Raw genomic sequence first — 16,298 nt, 5'->3', positions numbered from 1 at the left:
ATAATATTAATTATAACTCTGGTTCAGGGCCTTTAACATCCGTTACTGCCCTTGGCAGCCGTCTTTACTGCTCAGTTATTAATTGATTACTTTTTTAATACACCATAATAGGTAGAATTCCTCCTTGATCCCATGTATTTTGTCCTTTGATGGTGCTGACTTGCATAGGTTAAGATTCTACTTTTGGCAGGACTTCTTGGCAGGCAGCATTGCTCCTTCGGTAGAACGCCCACACGCTCTGTGCACGGAGCCATTGGTCTGCCCGGTCATGTGAGAGGAACTTTTAACCAGGAAACAGCATGGGAGCACTGCAGTGAGGGAGCCCGGGATGTCCTTCTTCACGAGATGTGTCCTCTCCTTAGCGCGTGAGTAATGCGCGCGCTACAGAAATGTGTGCGCTGTATGTATAGTGTCCTTTCGCTCGACCAGAACACGTCGACGCAGTCTGTCTGTCCGTCCGTCCACTCACAGGGAGCCGGCCTCCCGCCTGCGGGCAAACTCCAAGGTGCTGCTGAGGAAAGCTGCCATAGCAGCAGGCGCGAGCGCCCAGCGTGACGCAGGTAACGTGAGCGCCGAGGGAGCGCGAGGTGACAAAACGAGCATGCGCAGCTCCAGGCTTCTTTTCAAGGCCCCCTGGGGGTATTAAAGGAAATCACCTGCACTCAAACACCGAACACGTTTAAATGCTAGTTATGGCACTTTCGTAGATTTACAAGAAATAACTCCCCCAAGGTACTGAGTGAGGCCGAAGCACGTTAAAAGTTTGTATTTAAACATATGGAGAACCTACAAATGTCACGGGTATGTAGTGCGCTCTACAAATGTTGTTGATTGGTTGCTTGATTGATTGAAGGCATTAAAAACCCCTAGGAAAGGCAAGTACTGTCTGAAGCCAAATATTGATTAGGATTTAGTTAACTCGAAGATGTCCGCTTTCCTGTGTGACAAAGAAGGCAGGCCATATTTAGATACACAAATTTTCAAATCCACCAAAGTATTGATATTGTGTCTAAACCCTGCAGTGGTAATATGCATTATAAAATGCTACCTTTAATGACTAATTTCTATAAAATTCCTTTGGCAAGCATAGGCAGAGCCAATAGAACTCGTATGTGGGACCCATTGGCTTTGTCAGAGATGTTTTAACTTTGCTGTACAACATCCCCAATACTGTGCAGCATGGCAAAAAAAAAACTTGCGTCATTTTGTAGTTGCACAAAGCACACGTGCGTGCCCACAAAATAAACAATCATTTGCAATGCAATAGGTCTCGCATTAGGAAAGTTTGAGCTATTGGTATTGTAAATGACAATTTTTTTATTTATATGTTGGTTTTGAAAATAGCGAAATTAATAGCTCTGTCATTTACAATGCCAATAGTTATAACTTTCGCGAATGTGACACCTATAGCATTTGTAATGCAATATGTGTTGTATTTACGTGACTTACATGTATTGCTATTACAAATAACAATGGTTTTTAATTTTTTTAAATAATTAATACTTAAACAAAAGTTATTGTAATTTATGGCAATAGCTTAAACTTTTGTAAATAACTTTTGTGAAGATTATGTTCAGTGTATTTTATTGTGACGAAAATCCAAGAACAGAAGTGAAATATTAACATCTTTTTGTGACATTTGTAATAAAGCTTGAAACATTGAGAGAACATATTTGAACCAGTGATGCTGTGGTGCTGCCGAGTGATGCTGTGGTTGCGCTGAGTGATGCTGTGGTTGCGCTGAGTGATGCTGTGGTTGCGCTGAGTGATGCTGTGGTTGCGCTGAGTGATGCTGTGGTTGCGCTGAGTGATGCTGTGGTTGCGCTGAGTGATGCTGTGGTTGCGCTGAGTGATGCTGTGGTTGCGCTGAGTGATGCTGTGTTTGGGTTGAGTGATGCCGTTGTTGTACAGAGTGATGCCGTGGTTGCGCTGAGTGATGCTGTGGTGGCGCTGAGTGAACCTGTGGTGGCGCTGAGTGACGCTGTGGTGCTGCTGAGTGATGCATTCTTGGCCCTGAGTGATGATGTGGTGCTGCTGAGTGATGCTGTGGTGGTGCAGAGTGATGCTGTGGTGGTGCAGAGTGATGCTGTGGTGGTGCAGAGTGATGCTGTGGTGGTGCAGAGTGATGCTGTGGTGGTGCAGAGTGATGCTGTGGTGGTGCAGAGTGATGCTGTGGTGGTGCTGAGTGGCGCTGTGGTGGCGCTGAGTGGCGCTGTGGTGGCGCTGAGTGGCGCTGTGGTGGCGCTGAGTGGCGCTGTGGTGGCGCTGAGTGGCGCTGTGGTGGCTCTGAGTGACGCTGTGGTGGCTCTGAGTGACACTGTGGTGGCTCTGAGTGACGCTGTGGTGGCGCTGAGTGACGCTGTGGTGGTGCTGAGTGATGCATTCTTGGCCCTGAGTGATGATGTGGTGTTGCTGAGTGATGCATTCTTGGCCCAGAGTGATGCTGTGCATATGTGTATATGTGCAGTTAAGCTTATGTAACTCTCTGTGTGTGTGCCTCTCCATGTAAGACAACGTGTGGTAATGCGGCACGCTAAAAAGAAAGACTACTAACGAAGTATTAAAGGCCTGCACATAACTTGCTCGTCCACTACAACAGCTGTGGTGCGTGTCCTCTTTACATCAAAGAAAAACAAAGCATCTGATATAACAATGTTAGATCCACAAAGCTTGGTGGTTTCAAATGCCACATTTACAATGCTGGTCAATAAACATTAATGACGTTATTACCTGTTAGGTAAGTTGTTTTATTGTCATGCCTCTCGAAGTACAAGCTCTGGCATTGCGCAGAGGGGGGCAGGGGAGAGCATTCCTTTGAAGTCTGAAGCTCTGGGCATTGCTGTGGCGGGTCTGATGCGATGATGCGAAGCACAGACAAATGGTGGTTTGTGACGTGGCTGGTGTGGCGGGGACGCGGGAGGCATTCCTTTGATGTCTGATGCTGAGGCTCGGGGAGCAAATGGCAAGCTCGCGCACGGAGCACATGCACTGTGCGTAATCCGCCTGCCAAAGCCCTATTGGTAAGCTTTCCTGGTGCACTTCTATATCTCTCGCCATAGCGATTGCTTAACAGCAATAGCTAGGCGAGACCTAAAAAGGCTGCTTTTTTTCTTTTTCTGTGCCGAGCCAACTCATTAGTAAATATATTTAAAAAATGTACACAAAAGCGCTATCATTTTTTTTTTTACTTGGTGAGGAGAGCGAAAGCAACAAGCAACAAGCAGCATGGGCAGCCAGAAGCAACATGAAGGGCTTGAGTAGAGAAGCAACACCGGGAGGTGGAGTGGAGAGCAAATGGGTGCAAGAGGGATAGCTATGCGGAGGGCAGGTTTACAGTAGGTACACCACAGATGAGAATGGAACATGAGCTTCAAAGAGGAGGTTACTCGCTCCCGGCTTCATGTTACTCATTATTTCAACCTTGGAAGGATAAGAGGCTGAGTGAGAGGCTTAGTTTACATAAAGACCGCTGGAGTGGTTGCATTCATTGACAAAGTTTTCTTCTCTGATTGATAAAAGAACATAAAAAGCACAACTTTCGATGCCTACATAGTCAACAAGCATTTGCAATGCAATAGGGCTCGTCTACAACGGCTATTCAAAGAGTGCTCAAAGCCAAGCTAATGCCGGCTCTCAATTACGCTCAACAGGCATTCCCGGGCAAACTGTACAAAGACCTAGAAAAAATTCATTGCAGAGCTATTCCATCTACCAAGGTGCACCAGAAATTCTCTTGTCTGCCTGGAGTTCTCACTCAACCAGCAAAAACTGGAAGAGATGGCCGCCCTAAGCAAATACTACTTTCTAACAACAGCAGCACACGAGCACACACTCAAGGCAGTTCTGAAATGCATCTTCAGGGAACCCGGGAATCCCTGGTCGGCCACTCTCAATGCGGCAAAGGATCATCTCAATCTTGCCATCGAGTCTTGCAACCCCGAACACGTCAATTACACCGCCATCAAAAACGCGATTAAAAAACAAGTGCGCGGTCACGGGAATTGGATCTGGAGTCACTGGCAAGAAAAGACTTCCACAAGTCTCAATGCCTGCCGCACATTCTGCACAACCCAAAATATCATCTTACGCAGGCCGTGGGCCGCTCAGCCCTTCACAAGATCTTAGCCTACAGACTACATCCACTGCCCCTCAAAGAATTATACGCCTTTGGACAGGTCGGTTCAGGAGCCCGGGAATGTAGGCTCTGCAGGTATAAACGAGAGTCATTGGCCCATCTTCTATTCTGCTGCCCGGCTCTGCGCACGGTTCACAGTCTTTATCTCAGGCCAATCTTAAGACAAGCAGGGTCACGGACTGCAAAGGAGGCGATCAACCATCTCTACACTCTGACCACGGTAAAACACATGGCCTCTTTTGGAAAGTTTATCCATCAGACACGGTCCATGCTGATGGTCACCGAGGGTTCGAACATATAGAGACTTTGCAGACTCATGTCTCTCCATGAATCCTACTTACCGCATCCACCAGTGCTCAGGGAGTCACCACATAGACTCACCTCTCGAAATTCCCTTGGTTTTAAATATTGTAATTTTGTACTTTGGTTTTAATGTAATGGTTTTGAGTAACAAAACAATAAAGTATTCATTCATTCAATAGGGCTCGCATTTGCGAGAGTATGAGCTATTGGCATTGTTAATGACAATGCCTTTTATATATGTGTTGGTTTTTAAAACATAATTAAAAGGCATTGTCATTTACAAAGCCAATAGCTTGTTTTCAGTCCAGGGAGGACCTGGCCTGGCAGTTCGCTCTGGACTGTTCCCATGGGGCACAGGGTCAAGACTGATTTGCATATGACTGGGTCCAAACTGAGGTGGCGTAGTGGGCAAAAGAACAATGGATTTAACCCAGATCTTTTGACTGGGGGAGAATGTTTGCATTGTCAGCATTCTATCCATCATTTGTTTGCTGTAACAGCTAGGGGAAGCACACAATTGAAAAAGCAACGCAGGGTCGAAGAAGCCCTCATGGGTCTGGGGTAGAACATGAGCCCCGAGCACAACAAAGGAGATACATGCACAGTGGATACATGCACATGGGAGGCAGGAGTGAAGCACATGCACCCTTCAAGAGTGCTTTAACTAAAAGGAAAAAAGTTGCATCTGAAAATATAACATTGGAAGGACACAAGTAATGGTTTCATGCTGCAGAGGAGAGAAAAACTCCAGAAGAGACAGTGAAACCCACACATGCAAACAAATTAGAAGCAATCAAATGAGACTGACAATGAAGCCAACCAATGGTCAGTAACTGGTGGCATCTAATCCCACTGTAAGGTAAGAAAATGTCTTGCAGCAGACAACACATGTGCTGCTGAAGTGTGACCTAAAAAGTAGTTCCCTAAAAGCAAGCAGAGGAAGCATAGATGCTATCCATTTAAGGAGATGGTAAAGAAGCTACTCTTAATGTGAGAGACAAGCACTAGATGGACAAGCTGAAACCAGGAAAGCCATCCAATAAGAACCAAGCAAATAAGATTGAGAGTAAAGTCAACCAATGGCAAGCAATGGGTGGGCTGCATGCACGTGTTATGTTCTTGGTAAGCCCACAATATGTCTTTGGCTACCAGAGAACTGCACTGTCTGAAAGACTCAACCTAAAAATTAACTATCCCCCAATAATAGTGTATTACCCTTTTAGACCTAATTAGTGTTGGTCATTGTAGTATTCACACACGATTACTGCAGGCTGGAATCTTCAGTCCTTTTTCGAGAAGACATAGTAACTCGAAGGAACTCTTTAACTCTTCAGCGTCAGCCAAGAATTCACCAATCCCTGCAGCTAAGCCTCGGCCATCACCACCTCCCAGGACCTTTGCGACAAGCTCGGATCCTACTTCCACCTGAAGGTAAAAAAACCTCTACGACAACTTCAATGACCACACGCCTGATTCCGCAGCCATCCCGCCCTCCGGCATCGCCAGCCAGCCCACCATCTCCTGGACACCGATCACAACAGAAAAGACTGCCCTCAACCTTGAAATGCATCCACTCACGGGCCCCACAGACACCTGCCCACCACACATCTACCAGAGAGCCACCACCACCATCGCACCAGAACTAAAACACACCATCAGCACCATCTTCAAGACCGGCGTTTTCCCCGACGACTGGAAACGTGCAGAAATCAGGCCCCTGCTCATAAAACCTTCAGCAGACCCTACGGACCTCAAAAACTACCAACCCATCTTGCTCCTCCCCATCGCTGCAAAAGTTGCTGAGAAGACCGTCAACGCAGACCTGACTAAGTTCATCGAAGACAACCCCATCCTCGACCCCTCACAATCTAGATTCCGCAGCAACCACAGCACCGAGACCGCCCCACTCTCCGCCACAGACGACATCTGCACCCTCCTCGATGAAGGCCACACCGCAGCACTGATTCTACTCGACCTTTCAGCAGCATTCGACCCAGCCTCCCACTGCACACTTACCACCAGACTACACAACCCCGGCATACAAGGAACCACCATTGACTGGATCCGATCATTCCTCACCGGCAGAAGCTAAAGGATCAGGCTGCCTCTCCGAACCCACAGAAATTAACTGTGGAGTCCCCCAGGGATCATTGCTCAGCTCTACCCTCTTCAACATCTACATGGCGCCCCTCACCGCCATCGTCCGACAGCACGCCCTCAACATAGTATCCTACGCCGAAGACACCCAGCTCATCCTGTCCCTCACCAAGGACCCCACCACCTCCAGACTCAACTTCCAGAATGGGATGTAGTACATCGCAGCTTGGATGAGCAACAGCTACCCCAAACTCAACTCGGAGAAAACAGAAGTTCTCGTCCTCGGAACATCCCCTTCAGCATGGAACAACACCTGGTGGCCCACTGCCCTCTGCAGCCCCCACGGATCACGCCAGAAACCTCGGCATCGTACTTGATTCCCTCATCTCCATGAACCGACAGGTCAACACCTTCGCCTCCAGCTGCTTCAACACCCTCCGCAAGACGTTCAAATGGACCCCCCCCCCCCCGAGTTCAGGAAGACAGTATCCCACGCACTCATCACCAGCAGGCTGGACTACAGAAACGCCCTCTAAGCCGGCATGAACAAGTCCCTACTCCGCAGGCTCAAGACAAAACAAAACACCGCCGCCAGACTTGTCCTCAGTGTCTCCCGACACGAGCACATCAGCCAACACCTACGGAAGCTCCACTGACTCTCCGTCAAGATTTGAGTCACTTTCAAGATGCTCATCTACGCCTACAAATGCCTACACAACCCTGGGCCCCAATAGCTCAACGACAGAAATGTAAATGTTGTAGTACTTGTATAGCGCCCAAATCACCCCACATGGGGTCTCTCCGGCGCTTGTACGCATACCGCTGTGGAACCCTTCCTGGCTTTTTCCCTGTGGGGGGCCCACTCCTGGGCACCCCCAAGGTGCAGCCAGGCATCCTAGCGCTGTTGGGGATGTTGTGGAGATTAAGCAAGCTATTGCCCAGAGTGGGACCCATGATTAGAATAGGTACCGAGGCGAGAGTTATCAGGTCCGAGGAAATTGAGCCCAAGACCCGCCGAGGCGTGAATTGAACCCTGGTCCCGGGCCAGATCTCTGCATCAGGGTCTGCCGCTCTAACCATTGAGCCACACTTCTCCACACCCGCCACGTACCCAAAAGAGACCTCCGATATATCAACCTCTTCCTCGCCGTGACATCCACAGAGCCAAAGCAGGGGGAAGAGCCTTCTCCTACATCGCAGCCACAACCTGGAACAAGCTCCCGATCGACCTCAGACGCGCCCCCTCCCTGGATACCTTCAGGAAGGCTCTTCTTGAAGACCTGGCTCTTCGGATGAGCAGAACAACTGACCCCCTTCCCCAGCGCCGTGAGACCCTCTCAGGTGAGTAGCATGCTTACAATCCTTGATTGATTGATCATATAGATCATGTGTAATGAAAGTAACTCAAACACAGCAAAGCCTACACTGAGCTTTTTGCACCAGATTTGCTAGTTCAGTAAAGCGGAGTGTACTTTACCGTGATCATTGGAGTATCTAGTGAAAACTATGCTTTCCAAAATATGGCATATTGTGTATGTGTTCAGGGAAATCACTTTGCACCAAAATACTAGTTGACAAACGTAGGAGGATAATTGCCTGCTGCCCCAAGGGCTGCATCGTTGAATGTGCATGTAGTCCTGACTAATCAGTACCCATTTATACGTATTTAACAGTTAAAACCTTGGCTGCTATAGAATATCCTTAATTTGACAAGACAGTACATCTTCATAGCAGTCCCCCTGACTCTTCAAACTTTGTAACCCGTATCTTTGACTGGTTCCTGGCTACGCTCACTGTAAAGTCTCCACTTTGTATCACATCTGGAATGTGAGGATCTGGAACGCACTCCCTCCCGAAACCAGGCTTATCTCCTCCACGGCCTTCTTTAAGAAAGAGGTGAAAGCCATCCTCATGGCTAAGTTCACCTGAACTTTAATGTCTGTTCCTCAGTGACTTTCGTGCCGCTTGGGTATTACTGGTTTCATGTTGGTCTAATGTCAAATAATGTCATATTTTGCATGATCTAGATTTGTTTTTTTCCTCTTGTTTGCCACAACTACATGATGGTCAGTCGATCCTTTTATGCTACTCACTAAATATCTATTATTAGACTATTCATGTTAGCCTACTGTATATCGAGGCCCCTTCCCCTTGCTCCCTGTAACTTTCAGATACTTATAGCATAAGTTCTCCTGATTTTTATGGTAGTTGTATGTAAGACTCAGTATCGTCTTTTATTTTCGTTTATCTGATTGTTTACTGACATTCTATTAGAACATGACTGCTATCCGATCATGCTACTGAAGTTTATATTGCACCCAATATTATGTCGCGTCACCCTCATGCTATCGTCACCCCCTGTTTCTGTGAAGCGCTCTGATATCTGTAAAGATCTTGTTCGCGCTATATAAAACTCTGCTTAAATAAATACATTGCAATGTAAATAACTCCTCATTTGTGATGGTATTTAGGCAACATTGGCTTTTGTGGGTACTCTGAGTCAAGGGATTCTAAGGTGATTTGGTAATTTACAGTAAGCTAGTGTAGTCAGTTCAAGGTCAGGCAGATGGACTCCCAGGACCACTTTACTAATACCATTTACTGTGCATCTCTTGGGGGTTTGCTGTTTTGATGCCGAGACTGATCACAGATCCAGACTGGACTTCTAGGGTTAGCATTGAGTCAAGATTGACTCTCGTGACACCTTATATAGACGGAAGTAAGATGTTCGGTCTGTGTAGTGTGTGGAAGTGCATACAGCGTTTTTCGAATTGTTAAAACTGATTTGATTGTGAAGGAGATTGATAGGGCCTGGTTTTGGGTGTTTCTTACTTCCGGGGGATGTTGAAGTCCTTTAACATCTGTTCTCTGACTTAATCAATTACAAAATTTGTAATCCTTCAAGAGTTATACTCTATAACTAACTGTTAGCTATTTGAGATTTCTTATTTCAATACTCGAGGTGGCAACTAAGCTCTTGTATGTCACTTTGAACAGCAAATATGTCGACACTCATGCTTGGGAGAGCATATCCCAGCTACCACTGATTTCTTGTGCACCTCTCCTTTCGGTTTACATTGAATCCTACAGTTAAGTTATTGCATTTGTATTGCAAGAAAGTGGAGCACCGAGCAAGAAGTTAGAAGAAGCTTCACATATCCTTGGTTGGCCAGCTAGTGATTGGTGTGCATGCATTGCACAGCGTGCAGTGGAGCCGGGTTTCAGTGCTTGCAAACACATTTCCCCCCTTCCAATTAAAGAACTAAAACCCGAATGGAAGTCCCTTGCCTCCTTAACCAGGTGCAGAATCTGCAACTACAAAATGGAAGCCCTGCTACATTTGGTGTGCTGCTGCCAGTGTGTCTATTCAAGGGAGTTCGGATATGTGACGAAGCGGTATCGGTTCTGTTCTCCTGCCCTGCACCGACAGACTTGGCCAAATTTGAGAAATACATGGCCGAGCTGAGTGTCAGGCTTACCTGGGAAGAATGTTCAGAAAACACCAAAGAAGTTTGAACAGCAGCAATGACACAGAAAGCAGACGTGCTTTTTTATGTTAACATCATAGTTTTAAACGATATACATCACATAGTCACTTTAAATCCAGTGGCGCTCACATTACATGGGGGCCGGTACAGAGGTCTTTTCTGTCCTACAAGATGGTTGTATGATGCACTTTGCCACATATATAATGGTTTTTAACATGAAAAGTATTTCCTACAAGTGTACAACTGCAATCGGATAGAATTGTATTTGTGTGTTTTTTTGACAGATGTAAGATATTTTCCAAATGATTTTAAGTAATTGTGCAATTAAAAAAAATCATTCGTTTTAGTGACAGTGGAGTATGTTAACTGCAGATTTGTACTTGTTAGTGCTAACATTCCATTGGCAGGTGCTCTGGAGAAATGGTGGGTGTGGTGGTGATTGTCGGTCGTCGGTGAGGGTTAATGACGCAGATTATGAAGCGGATGACACAATGGTCAGTCCAAGGGAGAGAAAGCGATGATAATTTACTTTTGTTGGAAGAAAAGGCTTGTGGTGTATTTCCGGTCTGTAAGCGGGCCGGGTCTGAGCACCTGCAGTTTTTAAAGGGGGCCTCGAAACGGGTCTCTATCGGGCTCTGTTTTGTGCCCCGGCACAGGTGGACTGCAGTGACAGCAAGCACATCAATGTGCCCGTGCTCACACTGCTCACTTCTCACCAGTGGAGGTTACGGCATGACGTCATGCCAGGGGAGCGTTGTAGGGGAAGGGAAATCCTTTAAAGAGAGTAATTTTCTCTCTGGATTTCCCTTCTCTTTTTGAAACTCAGGAGCAGCAACATTGTCGTGGGTGTCACCAGGGCTTTAAGTGGAAGCTTTTCAGTAGTACATACAAGCCATAGTTACTGCTTATTTATCTTATGCAACCAACAACCATTGACAAAGCCAATAGTCCTGACTTGTTGTAGGAATGATGTTACTTGTTGTATCATATATCTGGATGCTATGACAGAAACAGCAAAATACAAGTCAGACGGCACACTATGCTAAGCATAGATTTTTAGTTTAAGTGTTTTAAGTCACGCCCTTAAATACATCGGCCACCCCCCTTTGAGAGACCCCCCCCAGTGTTTTCATCCCACTTAAAGCCCTGGGTTTATCCAAAATATAGATAACACCCATGATCAGTTACTGAATTCCCGGGGTGGTAAAATAGGCTGTGCAATGTAGGGGGACATTGGCCCATAGGTTCAAGTCTTCAGTCAGTAGAACCTAATTTTTACTGCACTTGTGGAGATGAAATCAGTGAAAGGATCAGATTTTGTTTTTGCTATAGGCCTGTAGTTAAATAGTATGCAAGTGTCAAAGTTTAGATTACTTTGGCTGGGGTGTAATCTTAGATTGTTTACACCTGAAATGATTGGTGGACCTCTTATGCAATAGATTTACCTGTTTCATTGTACTTTCAACAGTTGTTGGTACTTTTGTAATTTGTAGGTCTTTCACAGTTTTCCAACCTGTGTCCCTTGACGATAAGTATTAGTCTTTTGCTCACCTCCTGTTAATACTTTTGACTTGTTGCTGACTGCAAGGCCAAGTTGGGGTTGGCCAAGGCAGGGTTGGAATTGTGCCTCTGATGCTGTTCCTCGGAGGTATAGTGGGAGGAGATGGTGTGGACTTCCTGTTTGTGTCCTGATCTGATTAGAGCAGTGTGCAGGGTACCTGTAAGCTATGTTCCCTCCAGGGTGGGCGCATGCTCACCCTGCTTCCTTGAAGCTCCCAGAGTCTATTAGGGCGCGCTCAGGCCGCTCCAGAAACCATCCAAGAGCTTTTTGCGTCTAAATGCAAGTTTTTTTTAGAAAGGCGCGTTTGTGAAAGGCATTAAGTCTGTTGTTGGATGGCACGTCAACAAAGATTGGGAAGGGGGCAGAAATGTCCTGCACTGTGATGGGAGCAAGCTGTGCCATTAGCCTGAAGGTGACGAAAATGCATGGGGCGGATGGGCTGCCTTCTTAGAGAAAAGAAAGGCGGCTGTGCCTTTGATTAACAGTAGGAAGTGCACGAGTCAATAAATTAAGAAGTAGAGTAAAGACAAGTTTATGGTCTCACTTCACTGTGAGAGCCAAGCGTTGAAAATGTTAGAGGTAAATGTTAATCATGCAACAAACACAAGGTAAAAATGTGATAAAGCCTTTTCAAAATTAAAGAAAGTGTATTTTTTCAATGTTTCAACTTAGTATATGAGATTACATGACTGCACTGAGATGTTTATTAAAAGTGATAATTAAAAAAAATGAACTTAGACACATTCAGACCTCTCACTCTGACAAATCTAGAGGAAAGTCAGTTTTTGGGTCTCGCCTAGCGCATGCGCTGCTCATGGAGAGGGCTCTTGGAATCACTTCAGACTTCCAGAGCCTTCTCCGTGTAGGTGTGCCTCATCTCACACATCCCATTGGCCTTTGTGTGTGGCTTTCAATAATGAAAGCACACAAATTGCCAAAGACGGGTGCGTGTCCCGCCTTTCCTCAAAACGTTTACTCTCATGGTCTAGAGGTCTCGGAAGTGAGCAGTGGCACGCATTGTGCCAGCTGCATCCCTCCCTGATCCTTATCTTGTCTTGGCTCATATTACTGTCGTCCTCGCATGTTCCCTCCTTCTTGGTTTCAGCGACGGGGCTGACAGCTGCTTTCCGCCAGTGTCTTTGATGTTTTCCATACCTCCCTACGTGACACCCGCCCCTTAGGGATAGCCGGTTTGGTGGCTGTGTGAGATTTTATATGTGTCCTCCTCTCTTCACTTAATCTACCAAAGGCTGCCTGTATTTGGTGTTTGTTGGCTGTTTAATACCACCCCCTCGCTGTGTGGGTAGAACCTTTCTTCCAAGGTTTTTACACTGTTTGTTCCTAAATATTCCACTGTTCGAGTGTAGAGACCACTCGATGTGACAGTGCAGCTGTCAAGTGAATGTTAAGATGTTTGTCTTTTTATGGACACTGAGATGGCAATGTGAATCAAAAGTTTTCATTTAAGCATTTGATAGCTGACACATTGCACTCGCTTGCAAAGTGATTTGATTAGTGTCTTTGGTGCTTGCAGCTTTGGTTCTGGTGCACAGAGACCATTCATTGCCGCACACAGAAGAACAAAATTAGAGGGAACATTGCCTGTAAGGGCGCGTTTGTTTCGATGTTATCTTTTTTGGGGGTAATGGAAGACTCATGTTTTTGACAGAGTAAGGGGGTTGATCCATATCTGCGTATTGTTATACATGAAGGTGCACCGAGTGGGAAGGGTAGATAAGTGATAGACAAGCATCTGAGTAGCTGAGTAATGGCATAAAAATGCCATTATTTCTGGGTTACTTCACCATTTAAGGCCTGGGATCACCTTATGGATTTTTACCTGTTACTGGGGGGGGGAGTATAGCAAATAGACAAGAGGATTTACAAGAAGTTGCTTGATTATGCCATTGCATCGCACCTCATCAATACAAAGGACCGTCCTATTGAATTTTAAAATCAAAACCAGAATCGTCTGGAAGAAGCTTACCAAGTCTTATCTGGAACTATTTTAGTTGTAATAGTAATAATAATAATAATAATAATAATAATAATAATAATAAAGGGGTTTATAAAGCGCCTGGTGACGCCATCCCGGCGTATCCCCGCGCTGTGGAGAGAGAGTCAAGAGAGCAGAAACAGCAATCCCTAGAGGGCAAACAAATGTGTTTTTAAAAGCTTCCTGAACATAGTTTCAGTTTTGGCTAGTCTGATCTCAGTTGGAAGGATGTTCCATTGGGTGGCTGCCAACACCCGAAAGGAGCGACCTCCCATCCTGGCCCTTCTAACACGAGGAACTGTAAGGAGACCCATACCCATTGAGCGAAGTGCTCTTTGGGGCAGATAGGAGATAGCTAGATCCTTCAAATATTCCGGCGCTTTTGCAGAAATTATCCTATAGCAGAAAAGGAGAGCTTTAAAGAGGATCCTTTTCTTTATAGGAAGCCAGTGAAGGGCAACCAGAGTAGGCTTGGATGCCGTTCTTTTGGGGAGTCTGAGGACTAATCGGGCCGCCGTATTTTGCAGCACTTGCAATCTTCTTAAGTTCTTCTCCGTAGTTCCTAATAGCAACACATTAGCGTAGTCAACGCGGGACGTGACCAATGCTTGGGTCATAATGCGTCTGGCCTCAAGTGGCAGTAGGTCCAGAGTGCGGTTTAGGGTCTTCATAACCCCAAAGCATTTCCCCACAAGTTTGTCAACATGACTCTCAAAAGAGAGTTTAGGATCAACCCAGACCCCCAAGTTCTTGGCCTCACTGCACGGGATGGGCAGAGAGCCAAGACAAGGCGGCCACCATTCCTGAGTCCAGCTCGCCCCATCTCCCCCTATCACTAAAACCTCCGTTTTAGCACCATTGAGCTTCAGGCAGTGTTGATTCATCCAGCCAGCAAGCTCCTGCATGCAGGTTTTAAAATTGGCCGCTGCTAACGTGGGTGACTGTGACAGGGAGATGAGCAGCTGCGTGTCATCGGCATAAGATACTAAATCTATGCCGTATGACTGAACTACAGCTGCCAATGGAGCCATGTACAGGTTGAACAGGGTGGGACTCAGGGCCGAGCCCTGAGGCACCCCCTGTTCTAAGGCTACGCTGTTGGAGAGGAACATACCTCTCTGAACCTGAAAACTGCGGTCCGAGAGGAAGTCTTTAAGCCATCCCAATGCTGCCTTAGTAACCCCAGCACTGCTCAGACACTGTAGCAAGGTGGAATGTGCCACAGTGTCAAACGCAGCGCTGAGGTCTAGCATAATGAGTGCCATTATATTACCCTCATCAGCTCCAATCCGCAGAGTTTCGGTCGCTCTCAGCAGGGCAGTGAGTACAGTTGAAATAAATGAAATGAAATGAAAACAGGATTTCTAAAGCCCCTGATTACCCATAGGCATCCCAGCGCTATTGCCTGATTACACACAGAGCTGTGACCCATTCATTTAGGGAAGAGGAATATTTTAATCTGTCTCCGGAAGGTGAGGTAGTTAGGTTGGGCACGAATCTGCAAAGGCAGACTGTTCCAGCTTTTAGCCACATTATGAGAAAAGAGGCGGCCGCCACTTCGTGCTCTCTTTATTCTTGGTGTTGACAGTAAATATTTAGTTTCCGACCTTAGGGCTCTATTTGGATTGTAAGATGGATAAGGGACTGAACAGCCAAGGATCCCTTGCCTGCAAGTGCCCTGTGGGCTATGCATAATGCCTTAAACTGGATGCGCTCACGGATCGGGAGCCAGTGTAAAGATGCCAAAGGTGGTTTAGCTGAAGAACGCTTTGGGATGTTCATGAGCATACGCGCCGCACAGTTTTGAACAACTTGTAACTTTCGTATCAAGGAGTGAGGGGCTCCAAGATAAAGCGCATTAGCATAGTCAAGTCGTGACAAGATGAGAGCCTGAACTAGAACTCTTCTTGCTGGAAAAGGGAGTAGTGGAAGCACTTTACGGACCATTCGTAGGATCCGGAAGCAGCTTGCAGCTACTTTTTGCCCTAGCTCTTTACAATCAAGGTTCCGGTCGAGCCAAACACCCAGACTTTTGATTTGGTCCTTAGGAGAGGGGGCAGGACCAAAAGAGCTAGGCCAGAGTAGCGCAAGATTTGTCTTTTCTTTATTCCCTAGAAGCATTAGTTCAGTTTTTGATCCATTAAGTTTCAAAAATGAATCTTCCATCCACCTTGATATTTTGTCTAGACAAAGGGCAAGACCAGAGCTGGAGGGGTCCCGTTGGTTGAAAGAAACAACCAACTGGGTGCCGTCAGCATACGTGACGATCTGGATCCCGAAAGGTAGCACCACCTCTGCCAGAGGCCTCAAATAAACATTATAAAGTGTGGGGCTCAGGGAAGACCCCTGGGGGACCCCACAGTTAAGAGGTATGGGCTTTGAAGAAATGCCATCTTCAAGAACTTCGAAGGATCGGGCTTCTAGAAATTACTGAAGCCAATTGAGCATGGTCCCCGCAATTCCCACCTCACTTAGCCTTTTTATCAACAGCCGGTGGTTGACCGTATCGAAGGCTGCGCTTAAATCTAAAAGAATGATGGCCGCGCAGCTTCCAGCTTCTAGAATTTTTCTAGACTCTTCCACTACCACCAGAAGAGCCATCTCGGTGCCCTGTTCAGGTCTGAAACCCATCTGGGAGGGATGGAGATGGTTATTACTTTCCAAGAAGGTGGACAGTGCAGAGTTAACATATTTCTCAGCGATCTTGCTGATAGCTGG

General features: G+C 46.3%; 1 protein-coding gene across 3 annotated transcripts in view; it reads left to right on the top strand.

Moving 5' to 3' along the window:
* INPPL1 (inositol polyphosphate phosphatase like 1) overlaps positions 1-16,298 on the top strand; it is a 755,507-nt gene that overhangs the window by 358,728 nt on the left and 380,481 nt on the right. Inside the window, exon 1 of one of the 3 annotated variants that reach the window (XM_078658620.1) lies at positions 190-365. The exons of 1 other annotated variant lie outside the window; for it this stretch is intronic. In XM_078658620.1, coding sequence (XP_078514746.1) covers positions 329-365 — 37 coding nt within the window. In that variant the 5' untranslated portion in view covers positions 190-328. Of the gene's footprint in view, positions 1-189; positions 561-16,298 lie in introns of those variants that run through there. One more of the 3 variants, XM_078658621.1, reaches the window with a different exon arrangement.

This window comes from Lissotriton helveticus, chromosome 8 (genome assembly GCF_964261635.1).
Source record: "Lissotriton helveticus chromosome 8, aLisHel1.1, whole genome shotgun sequence".
Lineage (NCBI taxonomy): Eukaryota > Metazoa > Chordata > Amphibia > Caudata > Salamandridae > Lissotriton > Lissotriton helveticus.
Note: the sequence above shows the minus strand (reverse complement) of the source record. Positions and strands in the feature narration are given on the sequence as shown.